General features: G+C 31.8%; 1 protein-coding gene across 1 annotated transcript; it reads left to right on the top strand.

The window, feature by feature from the left end:
* The first annotated feature begins 111 nt into the window (after positions 1–111).
* LOC140447260 (nucleolar MIF4G domain-containing protein 1) lies at positions 112–19,887 on the top strand. The gene is made up of 11 exons (XM_072539814.1): positions 112–458; positions 996–1,200; positions 1,772–2,529; positions 2,878–2,974; positions 3,076–3,288; positions 5,626–5,944; positions 12,205–12,380; positions 13,154–13,341; positions 15,201–15,365; positions 15,785–15,916; positions 19,571–19,887. Exons 1-11 carry the CDS (start codon positions 204–206, stop codon positions 19,856–19,858), a joined length of 2,796 nt encoding a protein of 931 aa, XP_072395915.1. The 5' UTR covers positions 112–203; the 3' UTR covers positions 19,859–19,887.
* Positions 19,888–20,102: the final 215 nt, after the last annotated feature.

Genomic DNA, 20,102 nt, shown 5'->3' with positions numbered 1-20,102 from the left:
AGTCTCTTTTGATTTCATTCAGATATTAATAATATCTGATTTATTATCCACATATTATCCAGATTTTATTCTACCACTTTTACAACTTGCTGTTATGGTGGTTGTCTATAAAGAGACGCACGTGTTTTTCGTTTTGACAGTTCGTTTTTGTAGGTTATTTTTTATTGTTTTCTATTATTTTTATGAATAAATAAACGTTATTAATGGCATTCAAAAAGAAATCAAAGTCAAAACCACCTCTAAAGTTAACAAGGAAACAACAGCGAAAAGAGAAACGAAAAGAAAAGAAATCACGAAGGAACGATTTCTTTTCTAAGAAAAAGTTACAGCCTGGTGCTCTAGTGATAAATCCCGATAGAGTTACCGATCAAAATGATAGTCAAACTGATTTAATAGTCCCTACAGAGAATCTTAAGAAAAATAACAAAGAAAACGTGAAAAATGGGGGTCACAATAAGGTATGTCTGAATTCATACTAGCCAAATTATTATAAATTTACTTAGTTTTAGTTTATTAAGTTTGAATTGTGACCTTTGTATAGTTCACTGTTATGCTATCAGTGTAGAGAACTTTTTGAGGTATATTATAAGACTAATATTCTTAGTTAGCCACAGTGTAATTTGACAATTATCTAGCCCTATAAGCTTAATATTTAATTAACTCAATATTTTTCACCATAATCTAAATAATATGAATATTTATGCATCGCCTATGTTGGAGTCATTCTATTGTTTCTACATTTTTCTTCTGGGTTTTGGTGCGACTCATAATTTTTCTTTCTTGATGTATCCTGCTTTTTTTCCAGTATTTATGATTTATTACTTTTCTAGTTAGACTAGTGGCAAACTTTGTGCCATATAACTGTATGAAATAAATTTTCTGATGATTCTGTTTTCTTATACTGTCCTATATAATTCCAAAGTGATATACTAATATATACAGTTGGGATTATTCTTGGAAACTGTGTTATTTAGTTAATGAACTATTGTTTTTAGGAAATTAGTACTGAACAACTACGAAAAAAAGAAAAAAAGGAACAGAAGAGAATTGAAGCTGATATGAAAAAGCAAAGAAGCAAACAGCTTGTAGAAGCCAATAAAGAGGAAGATAAAATAATTAGGCTAATGGAAAAACAGCTAGGATTAAAGAAACGCAAATCAAAAGCTGTACCTAAAGGCTTCACAGAAGATGGATTAGACTGTAAGTTGATTTCGCATTATTGTGTAGAATAGGTCATGTGATATATGCAATATTGATGGCAAATAGTGTTAGCACAGGTAGCCAGAGGTTTTGTCTTTGTGGAGCTTCTGTGCAAAGGGGAAGTGAGACTGAGATATTATAGATTAGGAGAAAACATGCTCAACTTAATGGTTAGGTCAGGACAGTACCTCCTCAAGTGGACATCTGCCCACTTGGAAGAGGGGTGCCATAAAGGAAACATACAATCCAGGCTGCAGGATTATATTATTTGGTATACAGTAGTGGATATCATGATTGAATTTCAGATGTGCAATAAGCCAATTAGCTGGAAGTACAACCAATTTATAACAGACAATTTCTGAAAAAAAAAATTAAATAAAGAAAATTAACATTTTTGTGACAAGTACCTTCCTATATTGTATTTTAATTCAAAATTTTATACAAAAGTCATAAATCAATTAAACTTTACTGAACAACTATTACTACCTTATCCAATAATAGTAAATATTGAAGATATAAAATATTAATGTGGATGATGAAAATTGTTATGTTTTTATTCTCTTATTTCTAGATTTATTAGAGGTTGTAGACCCGGAGTATCTGAAACATGGCGTAGCTGCTGAACAAGGTTTTGAACAAGCAAATAATGATTTTGAAGAAGATTTTGCACTAATGACAGACAAACCAAAAAAGAAAGATACCAAAATCTCTTTACCAAAGAGTAAAAAAACTAAAGTCAGTGTTAAAGCTAAAGAAATTAGCAAAGATGATGAAGAAACCAGTGAACAACTAGAAGAAGATAATGCAGAATTAGAAGAAACTGAAGAGGTAGATGAAGAATCAGAGAATAGTGATGCCAGTGAAGAATTTGATGATCCTGAACTTACGAGTGATAGTGAAGATGATGACAATCATGATATAAATGAAGAATTTGAAGATGATGATGTAGAGAGTGATGGAGATGATAATGAAGATGAAGAAGACATCGAATTTGAAGCTATCACCAACAAAAATAAAAGCAAAAAGAGAAAATTGGAGGAAGATATAGTACCCAATAAAAAGAAGAAAAATATAGCATTACCAAATGGTTCTAATAGTGAAAATGATGAAAGTGATGGAAGTGATGATAATTTTGATGCTGTTGATTTAAATGAAATTGACCCAGAAGGTCAAGGACTATCAGATGTTGAGAATGGCAGTGATAATGAGGATAATTCTGATTCTGGAGAAAAAGATGTCCATAAAGGGGCTGCCAAACATTTTCCAGATGGTACTTGGGAAGATATTTATGGTAGACTGAGAGGAAAAGATGGATCTATTATTACAAATGTAAGTGTTCAATTTGTTTTTTAAAGTTTAATATGCTAGTGATGACCATTTGTCATTTTTCTATTAATTTTCATTCATGTATTGATGACTACTACTTCCTATATTTCCTATCAACATTTCCACTGGAAATATCATTTACATGCTATCAAATTGTGCTTTTTTTTCTTCTGTATTTTCATTGCTACTATTTGTTTTTGTCTTTATGTCAAGATTTAAATTCTACAAGCATAATTATTTGGACAATTGGGACAGAGATATAAATCACACTAATAGGTGAATATATACACAAAAACACATCAAACACACCTTGAACATATATATTTAATACTTTTGTACCATTTTTTTAAGAAATCAGAATCCAAATATGTACCGCCTGCATTGAGGGCAAAGGAAAATGATAAAAAAAGAACAGAACAGTTAAGTCGACTAAGAAAACAATTGAAAGGTAATGAATATTATCAAAAAAATATTGTTTTGTTACTCTTTAGTAATTAATGGCAGTATAAAATTTTCAATAGCATTTTATTAATCACTATATTTTTTTAGGTTTAATAAACAGATTGGCAGAAAGCAACATGCACGGCATAGCATCTCAAATCGAAGATCTGTACATGAACAACAGTCGAAATGATATGAATGATACTTTAACAAACCTAATGATGGAATCACTGGTAGCCGAGGTACTAACTCCGGAAAGGCTGATGATTGAGCATGTTGTTCTTCTTATTGTACTTCACGCTAATGTTGGAACAGAAGTTGGTAAGGATATAGTTCATTGAAATTTTTTTTTATGAATTAGCATACATTTCCTAGAGGGCGCAATTTTAGAAAATTTAACTTGCTACAAATAATGTTTTATAAAATTTTCTGTATGTTTGCGAATTTATGAGATGCAGCGCGAAAACCTTTTGCCCCACATTTTCCAAGATGGCGACCGGGAAACAAGGGTGGCGACCTCACAAAGTTGAATTTAAGCTTATTCTAACCACCTCAGACATAAAAAAAATGTAATCTCAATGTAACTTATCAATGGACTAATAAATAATTTAGATCTGTTCTGGTTAAAGATCATACCTGACATTTGATCCAATTCTGTGTGGCATTCAGGTATATAGCAGCGATTATCTTGATGTAAATGCTGGAGAAATTTAATTTAATTATTAATAAAAATGATTTTATTAATAATTCAAATTTTTTATTATCTGAAAATGTGGAAACAAATTGAGAAACATTTCTACCTGCTTTTGCAAGTAGTTTGGTGGCAATAATTAACATGTACTGAAATATGTTATGGTGAGCATTGAAGAGGAATTATAGTTGTAAAGATATTAAAACCCATACACTACTGTATCATCACTTTCACTTTACCATATTATACGGTGTAGGTAAAAGTTTATAGTCGCTATAGTAGAATTTAACAGGATATCTAACACAGATATAAAATCATATTTTCAGCCAATAGACAAAGAAAACAATCATATTTCCCCTTGGTCTCCCCTCCACATTTTTTATTTTATGCAGGCCCATTAGTGAATGGCAGACGATTATTTCCGATCCAGCTGATACGTAAGAAACAGTGACAGGGTTGCCTTATAACATATTTGAATTAAAACATTGAATTGATTCAAAAAATTTGCGATCAGTGGCGCGGTTATATTGCCATTCAAAACTGAATGATGATATTAAAAATGAAACACTAATTGACACAAATACTGGTACAAAATTTCTTAAATCCATGAAAAATTTACAGATTCACATTTTTATTTGACGAAATTGTAACCCAATTTTGAATAAAACAAGATAATTTTGGCAACATCGCCATTCGTCTAACATCGCGATCTGGTTACTGTTCGTTACAATTTGGTGGTCTGTTTGAACATTTAATTACCTAAGAATTTGATTTAGAATTTCTAATTGTTTGGAATTATTTTTTATTTGATTTCATTTTTATAGAACTAATTTTTATTTTCACACCTACTACCTCTAAAAAATCTAAACGAAAATATGGTTTCAAAGATATTATTATTTGGAAAATACCAAATAATATCTTATTTTTAATTAAAAGACGTAATTTTTCGTCCAGTTTAAATTTAATATAATACATGTGCTCCTTCCTAATGCTTTACTAGTACTGTCTTTATTTATTATGCCTTATGAAAGACCAATCTACTATAAATCCATGCAATACGCATGGCATAACAAACTAGTTCTGTTCTGTAGAGATGAGCGTTGAATCAATGAACTGTTTTATTTAACCGTTTATATTTAAACGACAAGTTAACGAATCTACGGTTTCTCACTGGGAAGCCAACTAATTGACGGTTGATTCAAAAAAACTACGTTTTGTGTAGACGTAAACAGAGGAACAACGAACACTTCACGCCGACGAGGATAATTAGTTGATCTGAGAGACTACTACAAAACTAAAAATAACATCCCGACTCTTTCGGGACGGTGGACAGTCGGGCGGTCAGTTGACGTTGAAAATTAAATAACTATGTAGGTATTCTGATTGATGAATGAGTCTCGAATTTAGATTGATCTGCATTTTCGATTTCAAATCCTTATTGATAGTTATAAGGATTTATTTATTGTAAATGTTCAATTAAGAAGTCTTTTTCTTAGTTAAAATTATTTACCTAGTATAAAAGTAATAATTTTATTTTCAAAAAATGCACATTTGTAGAAGATGCAGCTTTTATGCTCGACTTTCTGAATATTGCAATGATCGATTATTTTGAATTCAAAAATGTAAATCAAAATGTTAAATTATACTTATTGTAAAGGAAAATTGTGGCACATTCCCAATAAAAAACAGTAAGCTGCCATTTAAATCAATTCGCCCAAATTTGATTATCTTAGAACATTGTTCAAATGCTAAAAAGACAACAGGTCAAATAAAACCGATAAGTTTGGCAACGTTGAACTTCCCCTCTTTTATTATTTAGACTAATGCATTTTCGACGATATAAAGGGCGGACCTAATATACCTCTCTCTTTTTATACAGGTGTTTCTCACTCCATCTCATGTCTGTAAGGTCCATAGCGACCATAAACTTTTACCTACACTGTATATGTATTATATATTGTTTCTAGGTGCCCATTTCTTGCAGCACGTAGCCAAAAAATTCGACGAAAATTTCAACAGTGACCAGGAAGTTGAAAATAAAACATTAGATAATTTAGTGTGTATAATAGCTCAACTGTATAACTTTAAATTGTTCGATTCAAGATTGGTATATGAGGTGTTGCAAAAACTGGCTTATAAATTCAAGGAAAAAGATGTAGAATGTATTTTACATATTTTGAGGAGTATCGGTTTTAGTTTGAGGAAAGATGACCCTTTGGCTCTGAAGAATTTGATTTTGGACCTTCAGAACAAGGCGAATAATATTTCTGAAAAAGAGAAAGACAAGTAAGTTTTTTAATGCATTTGTAAGTAACCCAATAATGACTGCTTGAAGTACAACCTAGAACACGTGCCTATAGCTAATATTAATTTAATTTCAATGTAAAAAAATATTCACATTCAGTTTATCAACAAAATAAAAACTGGATAAATTAAAACAATAAAACAAAGGTTTAACTGTTTATTTTTGGAATTTTATAGTCTTTTACAAATTCTATTTACCTATCTGTCTATCTGTCATCCTTGAAACTTCCAATATTGAACATAGGCCTCCCCTTCGCTCCTCCATCTTTCTCTATTTCGAGCCATGTATATAAACCTTATTGGTGGACCCCCTCGTGTTCATTTTTATATGTCCAGGTTCTCCAATATGTAATACTCTTAGTTCATCTTTCATCTTTTTGTCTAATAACATAAAAGGCGAATTTCCACTTTGGTTTGGCTATTTGGCTAGTAGTATCTTTAACTTTTGTGACGTTTCTTATCCAGGTATTACTCCTTCTATCTCACAGTTGTATGTTGATCATTTGTCTTTTCATTGTCCTTCTTGTTTTCGCTATTCTATCTATATTAGCTCTATCGAACGCCCAAGTTTATCCCTATGTAATAACGGAACGAACACATTGGTTGAACAGTTTAGTTTTTGATATTGAGGATACTTTTTATTTTTCCATATATATATATACCAAATATATATACCAATATATATATATATATATATATATATATATATATATATATATATATGTATATATATATATATATATATATATATATATATATATATATATATATATATATATATATATATATACCAAAACAAGCCCATGCCAATCTTGTTCGTCTCTTTATTTCTATAGTTTGATTGTGTCACAGTAACTTACAGTCTTGACAGAAACTTCTTCTACTTGTTATTGTTTAACTAGGATTTTTAACTCTTCTTCTTGATTTGTCATCACTTTTTTTTGTCATGATGACAGATGCTATTTTAGGCTCAATCTCCTCCTTAAATCCACAATTATATCGAGAAATACAAGAATAAAACTCAATACGCCCAGTCCTAACATACAATTCAGAGACCTGGACTCTAACGAAAAGTAATAAAAACATCTTAGGATGTTTCGAAAGAAAAGTACCAAGGCGAATCTATAGAGCAGTGAATAACAATGGAGTGTGAAGAAGACGATACGACTTCGAACTTTATAGAATACCCCGACCCAGATATCGTAAAACATTTAAGAAAAGACGTCTGAGGTGGATAGAGCATGTAATGCGGATGAAACAAATTTTTTTTGACGTGACAACGTCTTAAATTAGGTTGTGGCTCGGAGTCATTTAAGAAAAAGTGTAACGCCCGCTCACGTCTGTTACAGTGAGTCGCCGAACGAGAGAGAGGCCCGCCGGACCGGCGAATGCCTTGCGTCTCTCTCCCACTCAAACATGATCGGTCCGCTGCGCGCGGCACTAGAGAATTAGGCGCGTTGAATCGCTAAAGTTGAAAATCGTTGAAAGTATCGTCAGCTGTGTCTGTAGTGAAAATGTGGAGAGCTTAGATTCGTCATTTACAACAACTACAACAATAAAGGTAAATAATTGTACACTAATATTTCATTATCGTAAACTATGATTGATTGATTAATTGTTAGATTGACACAAAAGTTGAGAAACTGAGTTTATAGGTTATGTCATACTATTGACAAATGTTGATAGTGTTAAGTAAATTATTAGTTTAAATCACTCTGCAATCAATCGTAATTCAGTCGATTGAGAAGAAACAGCGCGTATTGCTAGTCAAACATTTAAAATAACAAATTATAACTTCTAACCTGTCAAAACAGGGCGACCAAACAAACGAACTAAACCGACCAATCACCACGCGCGGAGTTAGAATTTAACTGTGTTTAGCAAAAATTTCAAATTCCAATTTTAGTAAATGTTTTAATTTTCAACTTTACCATTTACATTTACAAATTTTAATTAATTTCAAATTTATTTAGCAAAAATTTGAACCTTCGATCTGAATAAGTGTTTTGATTTTCAAATTGATTCTTTAAAATTAAAAATATTAAAATATATATAATCAGAAGTGAACGTCACATAACATTATCTGTACTTATTATTATTTAATATGTAGGCAAATACATGTGACCATACTTGGTAGACACAATTGGAAATAGTAATTTTTTATAACTGAAAAAAATAAATATATAAAATACTGGTAGCAAACAATAACTTCAATGATCGATATCTCCGCAACTAATTGATATATCGAAAAAATTTTCAAATAAATTTTGCAGAAAATAATAAGATCAATAATATAATATAAAATAAATAATATATAAAATAATATATAAAAATATAATATATAAAATATAAATAATATATAAAATAATAATATAATAATATATAAAATAATATATAAAAAATATAAAATAATATATAAAATAAATATTAAATAAAATAAAAAATATTAAATTAATATTAATGAAATTATTATCATTTTTAATTTAAAATGAATTATTTTAATTTACAAGTTTTAGAAATTAATATATTTTCAAATGTTCAACTGATTAATTGTTAGATTGACACAAAAGTTGAGAAACTGAGTTTATAAAGTCAGACAACTCGTTTCTAAATTTCATGAAATGTACGTATAATCTTGATTGCGTATCAAACGTTTCTAAGTCAACTACGTTAAAAGGAACAACCATCGACTTGGCTTTCGCAAGACACATTACAGCAGAAACACTTCCTTTCATTTCATATTTCTCCTATCATCGTCCTATCCTCAACAAAATCACTCAAATAGAAATTAGTTAAGTTTAAGTTTACATGTACAATGTTTTAGTAAACAAAATATATTTCTATAGTTAAAATTTGTGCAATTCTTATTTTCATATTCAATTCCTTGTTCCTATTGTGCAATTTAATAATATTCATATCAATAAATATTCTACCGAGAAAAAAACGTTGTCACGTAAAATCTTCGCCCGTAAAACCGACTTTACAGGCAACCGATTTTTTTATTTAATAAAACTCCAACAGGAATCTTATGATTATTGCTATCTGATCATTCACTATGATCAATAAGCAAGTTAGTTCTATATACAAATATTACGAAAAAATTATCTAAGGTTACATTTAGCAATACTCCTTAGGCTCTAATACATTATAGTACTACTAGCTAACGTGTACACTTTAGCCGCACTTTGCTCTGCTTTTTCACTTTCACTCACTTATAGCACTAACTCAAACGGCTTCGTTCTCTTAAGTCTTCTTATCTCGTTGGCGTTGTCTAGACTTTTGATGGCCTCGACATTCACGTGGCTGGAGAGCCTTTGTTCATGACTCTCGGCAAACTTACTTATTGTCTGGGTAACCGTATCCATCTGGAGGTCTCGATGAAGATCACAGTTTCTGAAGTACCATGGAGCGTTAACGACGTTCCTTAATAATTTATTCTGATATCGTTGTATAATTTGGATGTTACTTTCTTTTGTACAGCCCCATAGCTGTATCTCGTATGTCCATATCGGTTTAAGGACTTGTTTATACAATAACAATTTTTTATAAGTAGACAGATTGGATTTTTTTCCCATCAACCAGTACATCTTTCTGAACTTAATTTCTAATTCCTCTTTTTTTGTCTAATGTCATACCCAAATATTTTGCAGTATTTGCATAAGGTATTTGGTTTCTATTTATACTAACTGGGATATGCTGTTCTCTTTTGTTAGTAAAATTGACATGAACAGATTTTGTTTCATTCAGTTTGATACGCCATCGCCTGGTCCAGATGTTAATTTGTTCAACAGAGTTCTGTAGTATGGTTGCTGCATCCTCGTGGTTTTGTCCGACTGCTAAAATGCATGTGTCGTCTGCAAATGTCGTAATTGTGTTAGGTTCTAATGATGGAATATCGCTGGTATAGAGCAGGTAAAGCACTGGCCCCAGGACACTTCCTTGTGGAACTCCAGCTTTAACTTCTCTTAATTCTGAGTATGCTTCCTCATATTTAACTCGAAAGTATCTGTCAGATATATATGATTCTAGTAGTTCAGAATATTGTTTTGGTAAGTAGCATCTCATTTTATGATATAATCTGTCATGCCACACTTTGTCAAAAGCCTGCGCTACATCGAGGAAAATTGCGGAACAGACTTTTCCTTCTTCTAGTGCTTTTTCTACTATATCTGTTATTCTATGCACCTGATCTATCGGTTTTAGTATTAGTTTTAGTAATTTTTCGTATAATTTAGACATGACAAGTAACAGTAAAATATGCCTATATGAAGAAGCTTCTTGACGAGGTTTTCCTGGTTTTAGTGTCATTATAATTTCTGCCACCTTCCATAACTTTGGTACGTACCTCAGCCTAAAGGAAGCGTTTATAAGATGTGTTAATTTTATTATAGCTTTCCTTGGAAGTTGCTTTAACACTTCCCCAGTAATGGATGGAATAAAATGACCCAGCTAGAAAAACGCTCCTTGATAGACCCATTGGTCAGAGAAGAAAAAGGCCAGAACAAGGTTCTTTGATAACATCGATGAAGACATGAGAAATATGGGAATACATGCTTGGCGGAGGAAGGCGATGGATAGGGACGACTGGAGAGAAATTTTTGAGGAGGCTACGATCCACGCAGGGTTATAAAGTCAGAATATGATTCTATTTTGTCATAATTCATATTCAATCCAACTTTTCTAGCTTCTTTGTCTAAATGTTGTACTATTCGCTCTAATGGTTTTTTGTCGATCGTTATAAGGACGATACCGTCTGTATATCTTAGCTGGTTTAAGTACTCTTTCAGGATAAATGTCTGTATGCTATTCGCGATATTTGCAGCCGATCCTGATAGAGACACGTGCACTACATATCGAGAGCCTGGTTCTTTAATAATTGTTAGATGTTTTTCTGTAACTACTCTTCTATAAAACTTATTGCCTTTTTTGTTGCAAGACAGTCTTGTTTTTACGCCCATCAAAAATATACTTCTGATTGACAGTCCTTCTTTCTGCTTCTGGAGATAACGTCTATGTTATGCACGCTGTCGCCTTATTTTCATCTTATCAATTACTTTCGATGTATCAGTCACAGTTATAACTTCGATATCTTTTAAGACCGCTGATGCCATAATTGCAGCCGAACGATCGGAGACCCCGGTTCTGTCGCACGCCGAAGCTAAACTTGGCAAGCAATTCCGCATTTGTGACGTAGATGGTTGGACTGTAACTGTTGACGAAGGAGCAATGAAATCTCCTTCATGATCATCTGCATCAGAAAAATTTGAGACAGACAAGTTGCTACTTATGGAACGATTAGAGGGATTAACGGTACATGCTTTAAGAACAATTTCGTTAGTATTATATTTTTGCCTTTGCCTTCTACAGGATCGTTGATCTTAAAGAAAAATTCGCTCATTTTGTGGTACTTTCTTGATTTTATCACAAGTACACATACGGTTCCAGTCATGTTGCGCTTGCAAGCCGCGATATAAAATTAACTTTTCAAACTCCTTTCGAAACTGGCAAATCTTTTCTTTGTATGAATAAGATATTTGATGAGTTATTGTGTATCGCTTAAGATTTTAATACTCCGTATAAATATTTTTAATCATATCTTGAATGCGCTTATGGGACAATGTTGGAATAGAAGCTTTTATTCATATTTGTTCTACTTTCGTTACAACGGCATTCGAGACGTCGGCGATAGATGGATCTTTATTATTATTTGTCAACCTAAGTTCATTACCAAGGACTCACGGTAGGAAGAAGTTTTGGCAGTAGGAAACCTGGCGTAGCTATGACGTTTCATCAGTTAAAAATAGTCTAGTGAAATAGTCATTTTTAAATGTTTTAATTTTTTTATTAATATTCAAGACATATTTGCCAGGGAGTATAAGTCAATTATTATGATTAAAGATTTCACACAACTTTTTCTGCCAAAATCAGAATGGCACCTCTTACATCCAAATGTAGGCGTTTTTTCACAGATCCACCCTGGTCTACAATAGGATAAAAGGCATATACGAGCCAAAACAGAAAACTTAACCTATATTTGACATTTATCCTTACATTTATCGTTCTGTCATAATGAAACAAATTATCTACCAAAATTATGCGTCCAAAATTAGTTCTTTTATGGCTACTACAAACCTTTATAACACATTTTGGAATGAACGATGAAAGCACATTTAGAGAATTGTTCGTTACGAGCTTTATTCTTTCTACGGTTCCGGTATTTTTCTTAATCTATTATTTTGCAGTTCGCGAGTGAAGTTCATGTTGGACATTCTATTGGCGATCAAGAACAATAACATCAGCAAGATTCCTAACTATGACGTATCATATTCGGAACATCTAAAGAAAGTTATGAAGGGGTTTATACGGAAAGGGAACTACGTTACGGAGTTGAATATTTCGTTGGAAGATTTGTTAAAAGGTGAGTAGAAGTTCTTGATTTTGTTATTAAATGTTTATCCTTCTTTATGTATTACAGAAGCCATGTTTTTTATTTTGATACAAACAAGAATCATTACCAAATCTCTTGACATTATTTTCTGTCATAAATTATCGAAAAGAGCAAGAGTATATAAAGTATATAAATAGGCATTTCTTCAATACAAGTAGCTTTGTCATAACTTCTTATGAAATTTGTCGCACGCCATTGGAAGGCCTACAATAGCGCTAAAACGTCACTATTACTTCTAAGAAATTACTGCCTACAATTTTGATTTTCGATTATAGTTATCTGCTTGTACAGCCTTTCTGGAGTTAAGGATTATATCATTCCGACAGTTGACATTCTTACAACAAGCAAATAGAAATTTCAACCCATTTTCTTTCTTTTGAAAACCTACTTTGTGTATATTACCATTTTGTGATTTGATAACTCTGCAGTCACTCATGTTCTAAGGTTTTGTGCCATTTTTTACATTCCTCAGTTGTTTCTTTATACGTACTCGGATCACAGTTCGTTAGTAAACAATATCCTCTGTAAAGATCATGTTATGGAATTTTCATGGAGCGCGACTTGTCTGCCTGGTCTTTTATGTTCACTGAATCTTTTTCCTTTTATGTCATCATATTGTTTTGCTTTTCTGTCTCACTTCTCTTATCATTTATTCTTCGTCCTTATCATAATATTCTTTTTAGAGTATTTTTCAAATTCTTATTTAAAAGGAAGTTTTAATTTATGGATATATTTTATTTTAGCTGATCAAAGAGGAAGATGGTGGGTTGTCGGCTCTGCTTGGACTGGAACAGAATCGGAAAATCAAACAAATATTGACAAGCCTGAAAAATCAGAAGGATTTTCTTCTAAATTGTTAGAGTTAGCAAGAAAGCAGAGGATGAACACTGACGTTAGAAGAAGTATCTTTTGTATACTTATGTCTGCCGAGGTAAGTTTTACAATAATTTATTTAAAAATAAATATCAAATTTTTTATATAATGAATATATCCTATTATTTACACTTCAGTATAAAAATTGTTGATAATTTACCAATTAGTAGGTTACAAGTAAGTCGATGAAGAAGTATAATGTTAAAAAATGAAAGATCCCAATGTTCGACTGAAGGTGAGTGAAAACCTCAAAACAAAGGTGCTAAAATGCAGAAATGTAGGAGCAGAGGAAAGTCTGACCATGATATAAGAAACAGTGGGAGAAATAAAAGAACAACACCTGAAGAAAGATACAGGGAAACGGAAATCGTGGATGACCGATGAAATACTTGAACTTATAGATCAGAGAAAAAAAAAACAAAGAAAATCTCCAAGAATATAAGACACTACATACCATCGTCAGAAGAAAGATTAGAGAAGCCAAAGACAAACAAAAAACAGAACAATGTCAATAATTAGAGGAGTATCAGAGTAGATATGATAACTTTAATGTCCATCGAAAGGTGAAGGAAATAGCTGGAAAGTTCCGAAAACGCAACAGCGGAAAAATAATAGATGATGAAAGCAATCTTGCCATAACCAAAGAAGATAAAAAGAAAGTATGGGAAGAATACTTGAATAAACTTTTCCACGACCTTAGAACAATAGTCTATCAATAGAAAGAGTGCTAGTAACCGCAGATGATTGTTTGGTTTGCATGTGCATAATGTCTTTTAAAAACATGCCAAATCATGAATGACATGAATCATATTGTTACAAATACAATACTCCCCGCAATCAATTCTACGTATTGCGTTTACGCCAGTTAACAGAACGAAACGCAATTATCGAGATTTGAAGTTTATCCGAGAAAAAATTATTCTCTTGACTGTCAAGTGAAAAAATTTGGTGCTTGTGAAATAACAAATTTTAAATATTTTTGAGGCTCTGATTTCAAAAGTGATTTCTTTTTCATAGTAGTTTTTTTGGAATCATTTTATTGTAGACGCAAGACACCAATCCAATATAATAAACGTTGGCACCAGAAGAGGAGACACATGCGGGTTCTGATTACTACTGGATCGAAAGTAGGGTAAGGTTCAGAATTTTAAATGTTTAAAAAAGGAAATAGGTTCTAAACATGAACGATATAATGTAGAAGGACTTAAAAATACAAACAAAAATAAAGAATATTAACAAAATATAAACATCAAATGGGAAAACAGACTAAAACATGAAAACATAATGAAGAGTGGAAAGGGTGCAGAAACATCATGAAAAACGCAGCTGAAGAATTACTAGGCATGAAAGGTAATATCAAAGACGAACAAGAACGAATGACTGTTTTGACGAACAATATCAGAAAAGAAAATCCACCGCAGAAAGAAGAAACTACGAACAAACAACTTCAAGAACTACGAGATCTAAGTATCCCAATACAGGCGAGAAAATTTTACCAGAAACTGAACAAAAGGAAAATGAAATTCAAACACAAGAAGTAAAGGGATAAGCAGGGTAATATAGTGACAGAACAGCAAGAAAAACTAAGAAGATTGAATTTCTGAGTGAGACCGAAAATGTTTTAGATTATATTGATATATTAGTTGTTTGTTTGTAATACTCCATTTAACGTTTTTTTTTTATAAAAATATTGCTTTTAATTATGTGTTCTTAATATGCCATACGCTAAATTATAACTAAATTCTCCGCTACTGATACGCTTCTTGATAAAACTCCTAAGGATAGCTAAATTATACGATAGCTTACGATATCACGCGTATGACTCGTTTCATTATTTCTTTGCTGGGGTATAGCTAAATATTTTCCACAAAAAAATTTTGAACTGCTGTACAACACTAAAAAGATCATTATTTTCAGGATTATATGGATGCATTCGAGAGACTTTTGAAACTTGGCCTTAAAAATACACAAGAAAGGGAAATAATTAACGTCATATTGCATTGCTGTCTTCAAGAAAAGCAATACAATCCTTATTATGGATATTTAGCTCAGAGATTCTGTGATCTCGATAGAAAATATCAGGTATGTATATAATGTGTATTGAAAGTAAATTACAAAATATCTTCTTAAACTATATATCGGCTCTTAGCGACATAAGATTCCTCGGATTAAGGAGTTCTATCCCCGACGGTCAAACGGGTCACATTCCATCGGAGATGGTACCCCCTTGATCACCAAGTCGTTTAAGCACCCAGCGGTACTAGCTTTTACATGGATTATCCGAAGTTGGATTAAGTTGCTCAAGTGATTATTGCGCGCTATGGCCTATCTTTCTCGTTAGCCTCGTTTTAACAGCTTTTTAAAGATACCTAATGCAATAATAAGATAATAACACACATTAAATAGAGACAACTTACTACATTTTTCAGAGTTGTGTACAGTTAATTTTCTTCTTTTTTAGGTATTTGCCGATTTTTTTCTATTTTTTTTTTAATTTTCAGCTTACAATAAAGTACTCGATTTGGGATAAAATTAAAACCATAAGCGACCATTCTGGATCTCAACTATCTAATTTAGCAAAATTATTGATTCATCTTTTCATAGAAAAAGGCCTTCCAATATCCACTTTAAAGGTAAATAATGTACTTTTTATTTTTACTCTAGGGGAAAACTGTTACATTCGAAGAATGTGTCAATATTCAAATAGAATAATTTTTTTATACTAACCGGATATTTTATATAAGCAGTTCAATTTAAACTTTTTTTCTATTTCCTTACAAAGTTTGATTGTTTATTATTAATTGTGCACTGTTTATTATTAATTACAGTGTGTTTTGTTAACTTTATCTTACTTTGGAGCTTTTTGGAAATTAAAAATGGAAAACGTGTTTTGGTAAATGATAATTAGTATGCGAAGACGGTTGCGTTTCGATTTAATTTGAGTCTCTTACCACTCCCTATCACGTGTTTCTGGGTCTACCCGTCATCAGAGAGAGTTTGTAAGAACACTCAAACTAAATCAAAACGCACCGACTACTCTGGCAATTATAGGAAAAATAATTACCAGAGTATGCTACTAGAGACTTCTAGTGAGGAAAGATGAAGTTAAATGTGTCGATAGCAATTAAAGTAAACTGTATACCCACCCTTAATCAAGCCATTAAGAGCAATGCTGGGAATATAATCAGTATGTTTTTATTAAAATGTTAGTGAAATCATAAAAAAATTAAGTTCGCAGTGTTGCCAGATAATCAGATTTCAGACAAAGCCTCCTACCATAAGCAATTTCGTTAATTAATGGGATATTTCCATAAAATGAATTGCCTTTATGCAACAAATCTAGTCCCACATTCTAGCACATTCACCGTTCTATATCTACGGGAGGATTGTTTGATTTACCAACACAAGTCAGCCACATATAAGCGACAAGCGTACGTAGTGTGGCTATTAAATAACGAGAATGATGATGCTACACGAGAAGAATGCATGCGCTAAACGCCAACAAACGTCAGCTGTTAAGCATGCAGCCTTCTCTTTGGAGCGTAGTACCTTTCGCTGTTAAATAAATCCATACAGCCGTAGCGTTCATTTTGATTATTTTGTTTTGGTTCCATTGGTGACAATAAGCAGCGAATTGTTATTAAATTTCATGAAACTTGGATAAATCGTCACTAAAACTTATAATCACGTGTATGATAATGAATATTTATCGTATGTGCTTATTTTGCGTCTAAAGTTTTCAAAATGGTGGACATGACGTTGAAGATTATTCATACCCGGGTCGTCTTTCCAGGTCAGAAAAATCTGTACAGGACAGTCAATTAAATGTTCGTATTATTACTCAAACTGTAAGAATTAATAAGGAATATATCAGACAAATTTTACATGACCATTTAAACACGAAAAAAGTCTGCAAATCTATCATTTGTCAAGAGGTTCTAGCCATTCTAACTTCTGCAGTTATTCTAAAGTAATTCTGCTTCTTCATTGGCGGATTAATACCTCTATGGAAGGTTGTCACTCCATCTTTTACGTCCGATACTTATTTTGCCGATTGGTGACATCTCTTGCTATTTTGACGACACGGGTGTCCTCCATTCTGCTTATGTGAGTATTCTATTATTTTTTATACTGGCTTTATAAATTTCTAGACTTTATCTCAGTATTAATGTGTCTGTTGACCATATAGTGTTATTAAGATATCCTGCCAGTCTATTTGCTTTTTGTACTTGATCTCTCACTTTGTCCATCTTTGTGGTAATCGTAATTTTATCTTAAATTTGCAAAATGCTAGTAATTTTTGTAAAAATCTAGGTAAAAGCTGATTCAAATCGAGTAGTTTTTGCAAAAACGTAAACTTTTCTACTTGATTGCTATAACTGTGTAGAAAAAACTTACCTTCAAGATTTAAGTTATTTTTGAAGTGGCTACTCTAGCATGCGCTTTTACATAATTACCGTTTTAAGCGCGAACTCCATGGTAAAACCTGAAGTTAGGCAACCCACAGTTACCACAGTGTAATGTGTTTTGCTATGTAGGTAGCTCAGAGGTGAATATATCCGTCTTTTGTGTTGATGTCGGTTCGATTCCTACTAGAAAAACCAGATAATATTACTTAAGCTGTTTCTTCGAAGCCCTGACAAATCACGCAATCGTAATCTGTCACTATACAGCTCCTCTATACTTAGTCGTTCGTATTTGACATTAAAATATACCTCTTCTATATCTGTATACACAACTCAGGCATATGCAGAGCAGTTACCTACGCTTAAATTTGGATATTGCACATTAAGAAGAACATGTTTTGTTATTTTTTAAATTTACGGTAGAAAATATGTTAATAAATATGACTATCTGTCTTACTAATAAAACACTCGTATTCTAAAGTTATTCCGTATTTATATCTAGAATAGTTATCCTAAGTATAAGGTAAATATAATACTAAAATAATTTGTTACAAATAAACTCGGTATATGTTAGTTATAAGTATTCCTACTTTATTCCGAAATAATAGTTTGGCAATGTCGCAATCTTTTGCACAAATACATAGAACAACGAAATATTGAGTGAAATATGTCAACTTTGATTTTTCCTTGAAACTGACAACTGACACCAAATATATGTTTTTCTTTATTTGTTATCTTATATGTTCAGTTTGAATCTTTTAAAATTGCAAAAAAGTTGCAAAAAATTGCAAAAATTGCCAGTGTATTTTGAAAATGGACCTATTCTTTCTTTGATAGTTTTTCTTTTTCGTGTATTTTCCATAATGTTAATTAAATCATCAACTTACTCGACAGCCGCAACACGTCTTAAACACATTTTTTTATTATATAGCTACTCACAAAATAATACAAAAAATAATATATTCTTGTCACTGATGACTTTGACATTCATAAAATAGGTTATACCATGATACTATGACTAACAAGATAGGATCTTCCCGTAGCACAAAATCGGTCGTGTTCGCGCATGCCGTCATTGGAGACCAGAATTTGAATTCTTGTTAAAGTTAAATGGGATTTTTATGCATTCTGTGATGAAACTATTCAATTAACAAAATAATAATATTAAATAAAGATTTAATCATTACAATAATCGTACACAAAAGGATATCTCCAAACTATTTATTAAAGATTATTTATTGACACATACAAAAAACTGACATTACGAACGTGCAACTCTCCAATTACGTCATGACTTATGCGCAATATCTTATCTTATTAATCACAGTATCATGGGTTATACCACGGTTATACTAGACTTAAACAAGGGTGTGGGTCGGTATAATCTTGGAATAAATTCTTATACCAAGTATAACCTATATCTAAGTTATTCCATGTTTATTGTTAGTGATTTTGCCTATATCTGATTTATTCTGAGTATAAGTTTTATACTTGGTTTATTAGTTATGCTGTATAGGTTTAAAAGATAGTAAAACATTAATCAGTATAAATATTTTATCAAGTTCCAGTTGATTTTTGTATTTAAAGTTAATTAAACAAATTTTTTATTATAACTTATTATTTTTTGTCGTTTCCATTTTGCTTATTACACCCCTGATCAGATGAATTTCTAATAATAATGACTTTATTAGAAATAGGTGTCCATCATTTCATAATTCCGGACATTCTCTCTTTTACGCCGACAATAAGATTCGCAACTATGTGCGCACATATCAACGTCAAAATTGAATGACGTGCTATGAATTTTTAGGAGAAATAATGTATACTTCTCATTTCAGAACAATTAATTCCCCATTTTCTTATCAGTATTATTTTTTGTAGGTGATGCAATTCAGCGAATTAGACAAGATGACTCTACGTTTCACCAGGCAGATCTTGCTAGGAATTCTGTTACACAAAGACGTAGAAGCTTCTTTATCAGTATTCGCCAGAGTGTCGCAGTCAGAAAAGTTAAAATTGTTCAGAGAAAGTATGCGATTATTTATTCATCACTTCCTTTTACGAAATCTTAAAACCGACAAAGTACCTGAAGATCAAAAGATGTTACTCGAAAGTAGGGCCAAGATGGTGGAGAAGGTTTTAGCTTCTAAGGAAGTCAGAGTGAGTTAGCATAAAAAAATAAAGTCTGTGATTTTATAGTGAGCTTTTTATTGCATCCCAATCCCAAATCCAAAAAAGACTTCATCTGAGTAGCACGTTTAAAATGTTCGCTCACAAAAAATGTAAAATAAATGAAAAGTTTATCCAGGCAATACTAGTCTGAAACAATGTAAAACATGGTAGCCACTTAATACAGTAATGGATGAAATAATACAAAAAGTATATAATGCCAAATTGGTATTATGTATACAGA

This window comes from Diabrotica undecimpunctata, chromosome 8, assembly GCF_040954645.1.
Source record: "Diabrotica undecimpunctata isolate CICGRU chromosome 8, icDiaUnde3, whole genome shotgun sequence".
In the NCBI taxonomy this organism is placed as follows: Eukaryota; Metazoa; Arthropoda; class Insecta; order Coleoptera; family Chrysomelidae; genus Diabrotica; species Diabrotica undecimpunctata.
Note: the sequence above shows the minus strand (reverse complement) of the source record. Positions and strands in the feature narration are given on the sequence as shown.

Excerpts from the sequence above, each read along its gene's own strand:
- LOC140447260 (XM_072539814.1), top strand. The coding sequence starts at position 204 with ATGGCATTCAAAAAGAAATCAAAGTCAAAACCACCTCTAAAGTTAACA. Across the intron at positions 12,381-13,153 it reads GTTGGAAGATTTGTTAAAAG|CTGATCAAAGAGGAAGATGG; the intron begins GTGAGTAGAAGT and ends ATTTTATTTTAG. Across the intron at positions 15,917-19,570 it reads TTCCAATATCCACTTTAAAG|GTGATGCAATTCAGCGAATT; the intron begins GTAAATAATGTA and ends TATTTTTTGTAG.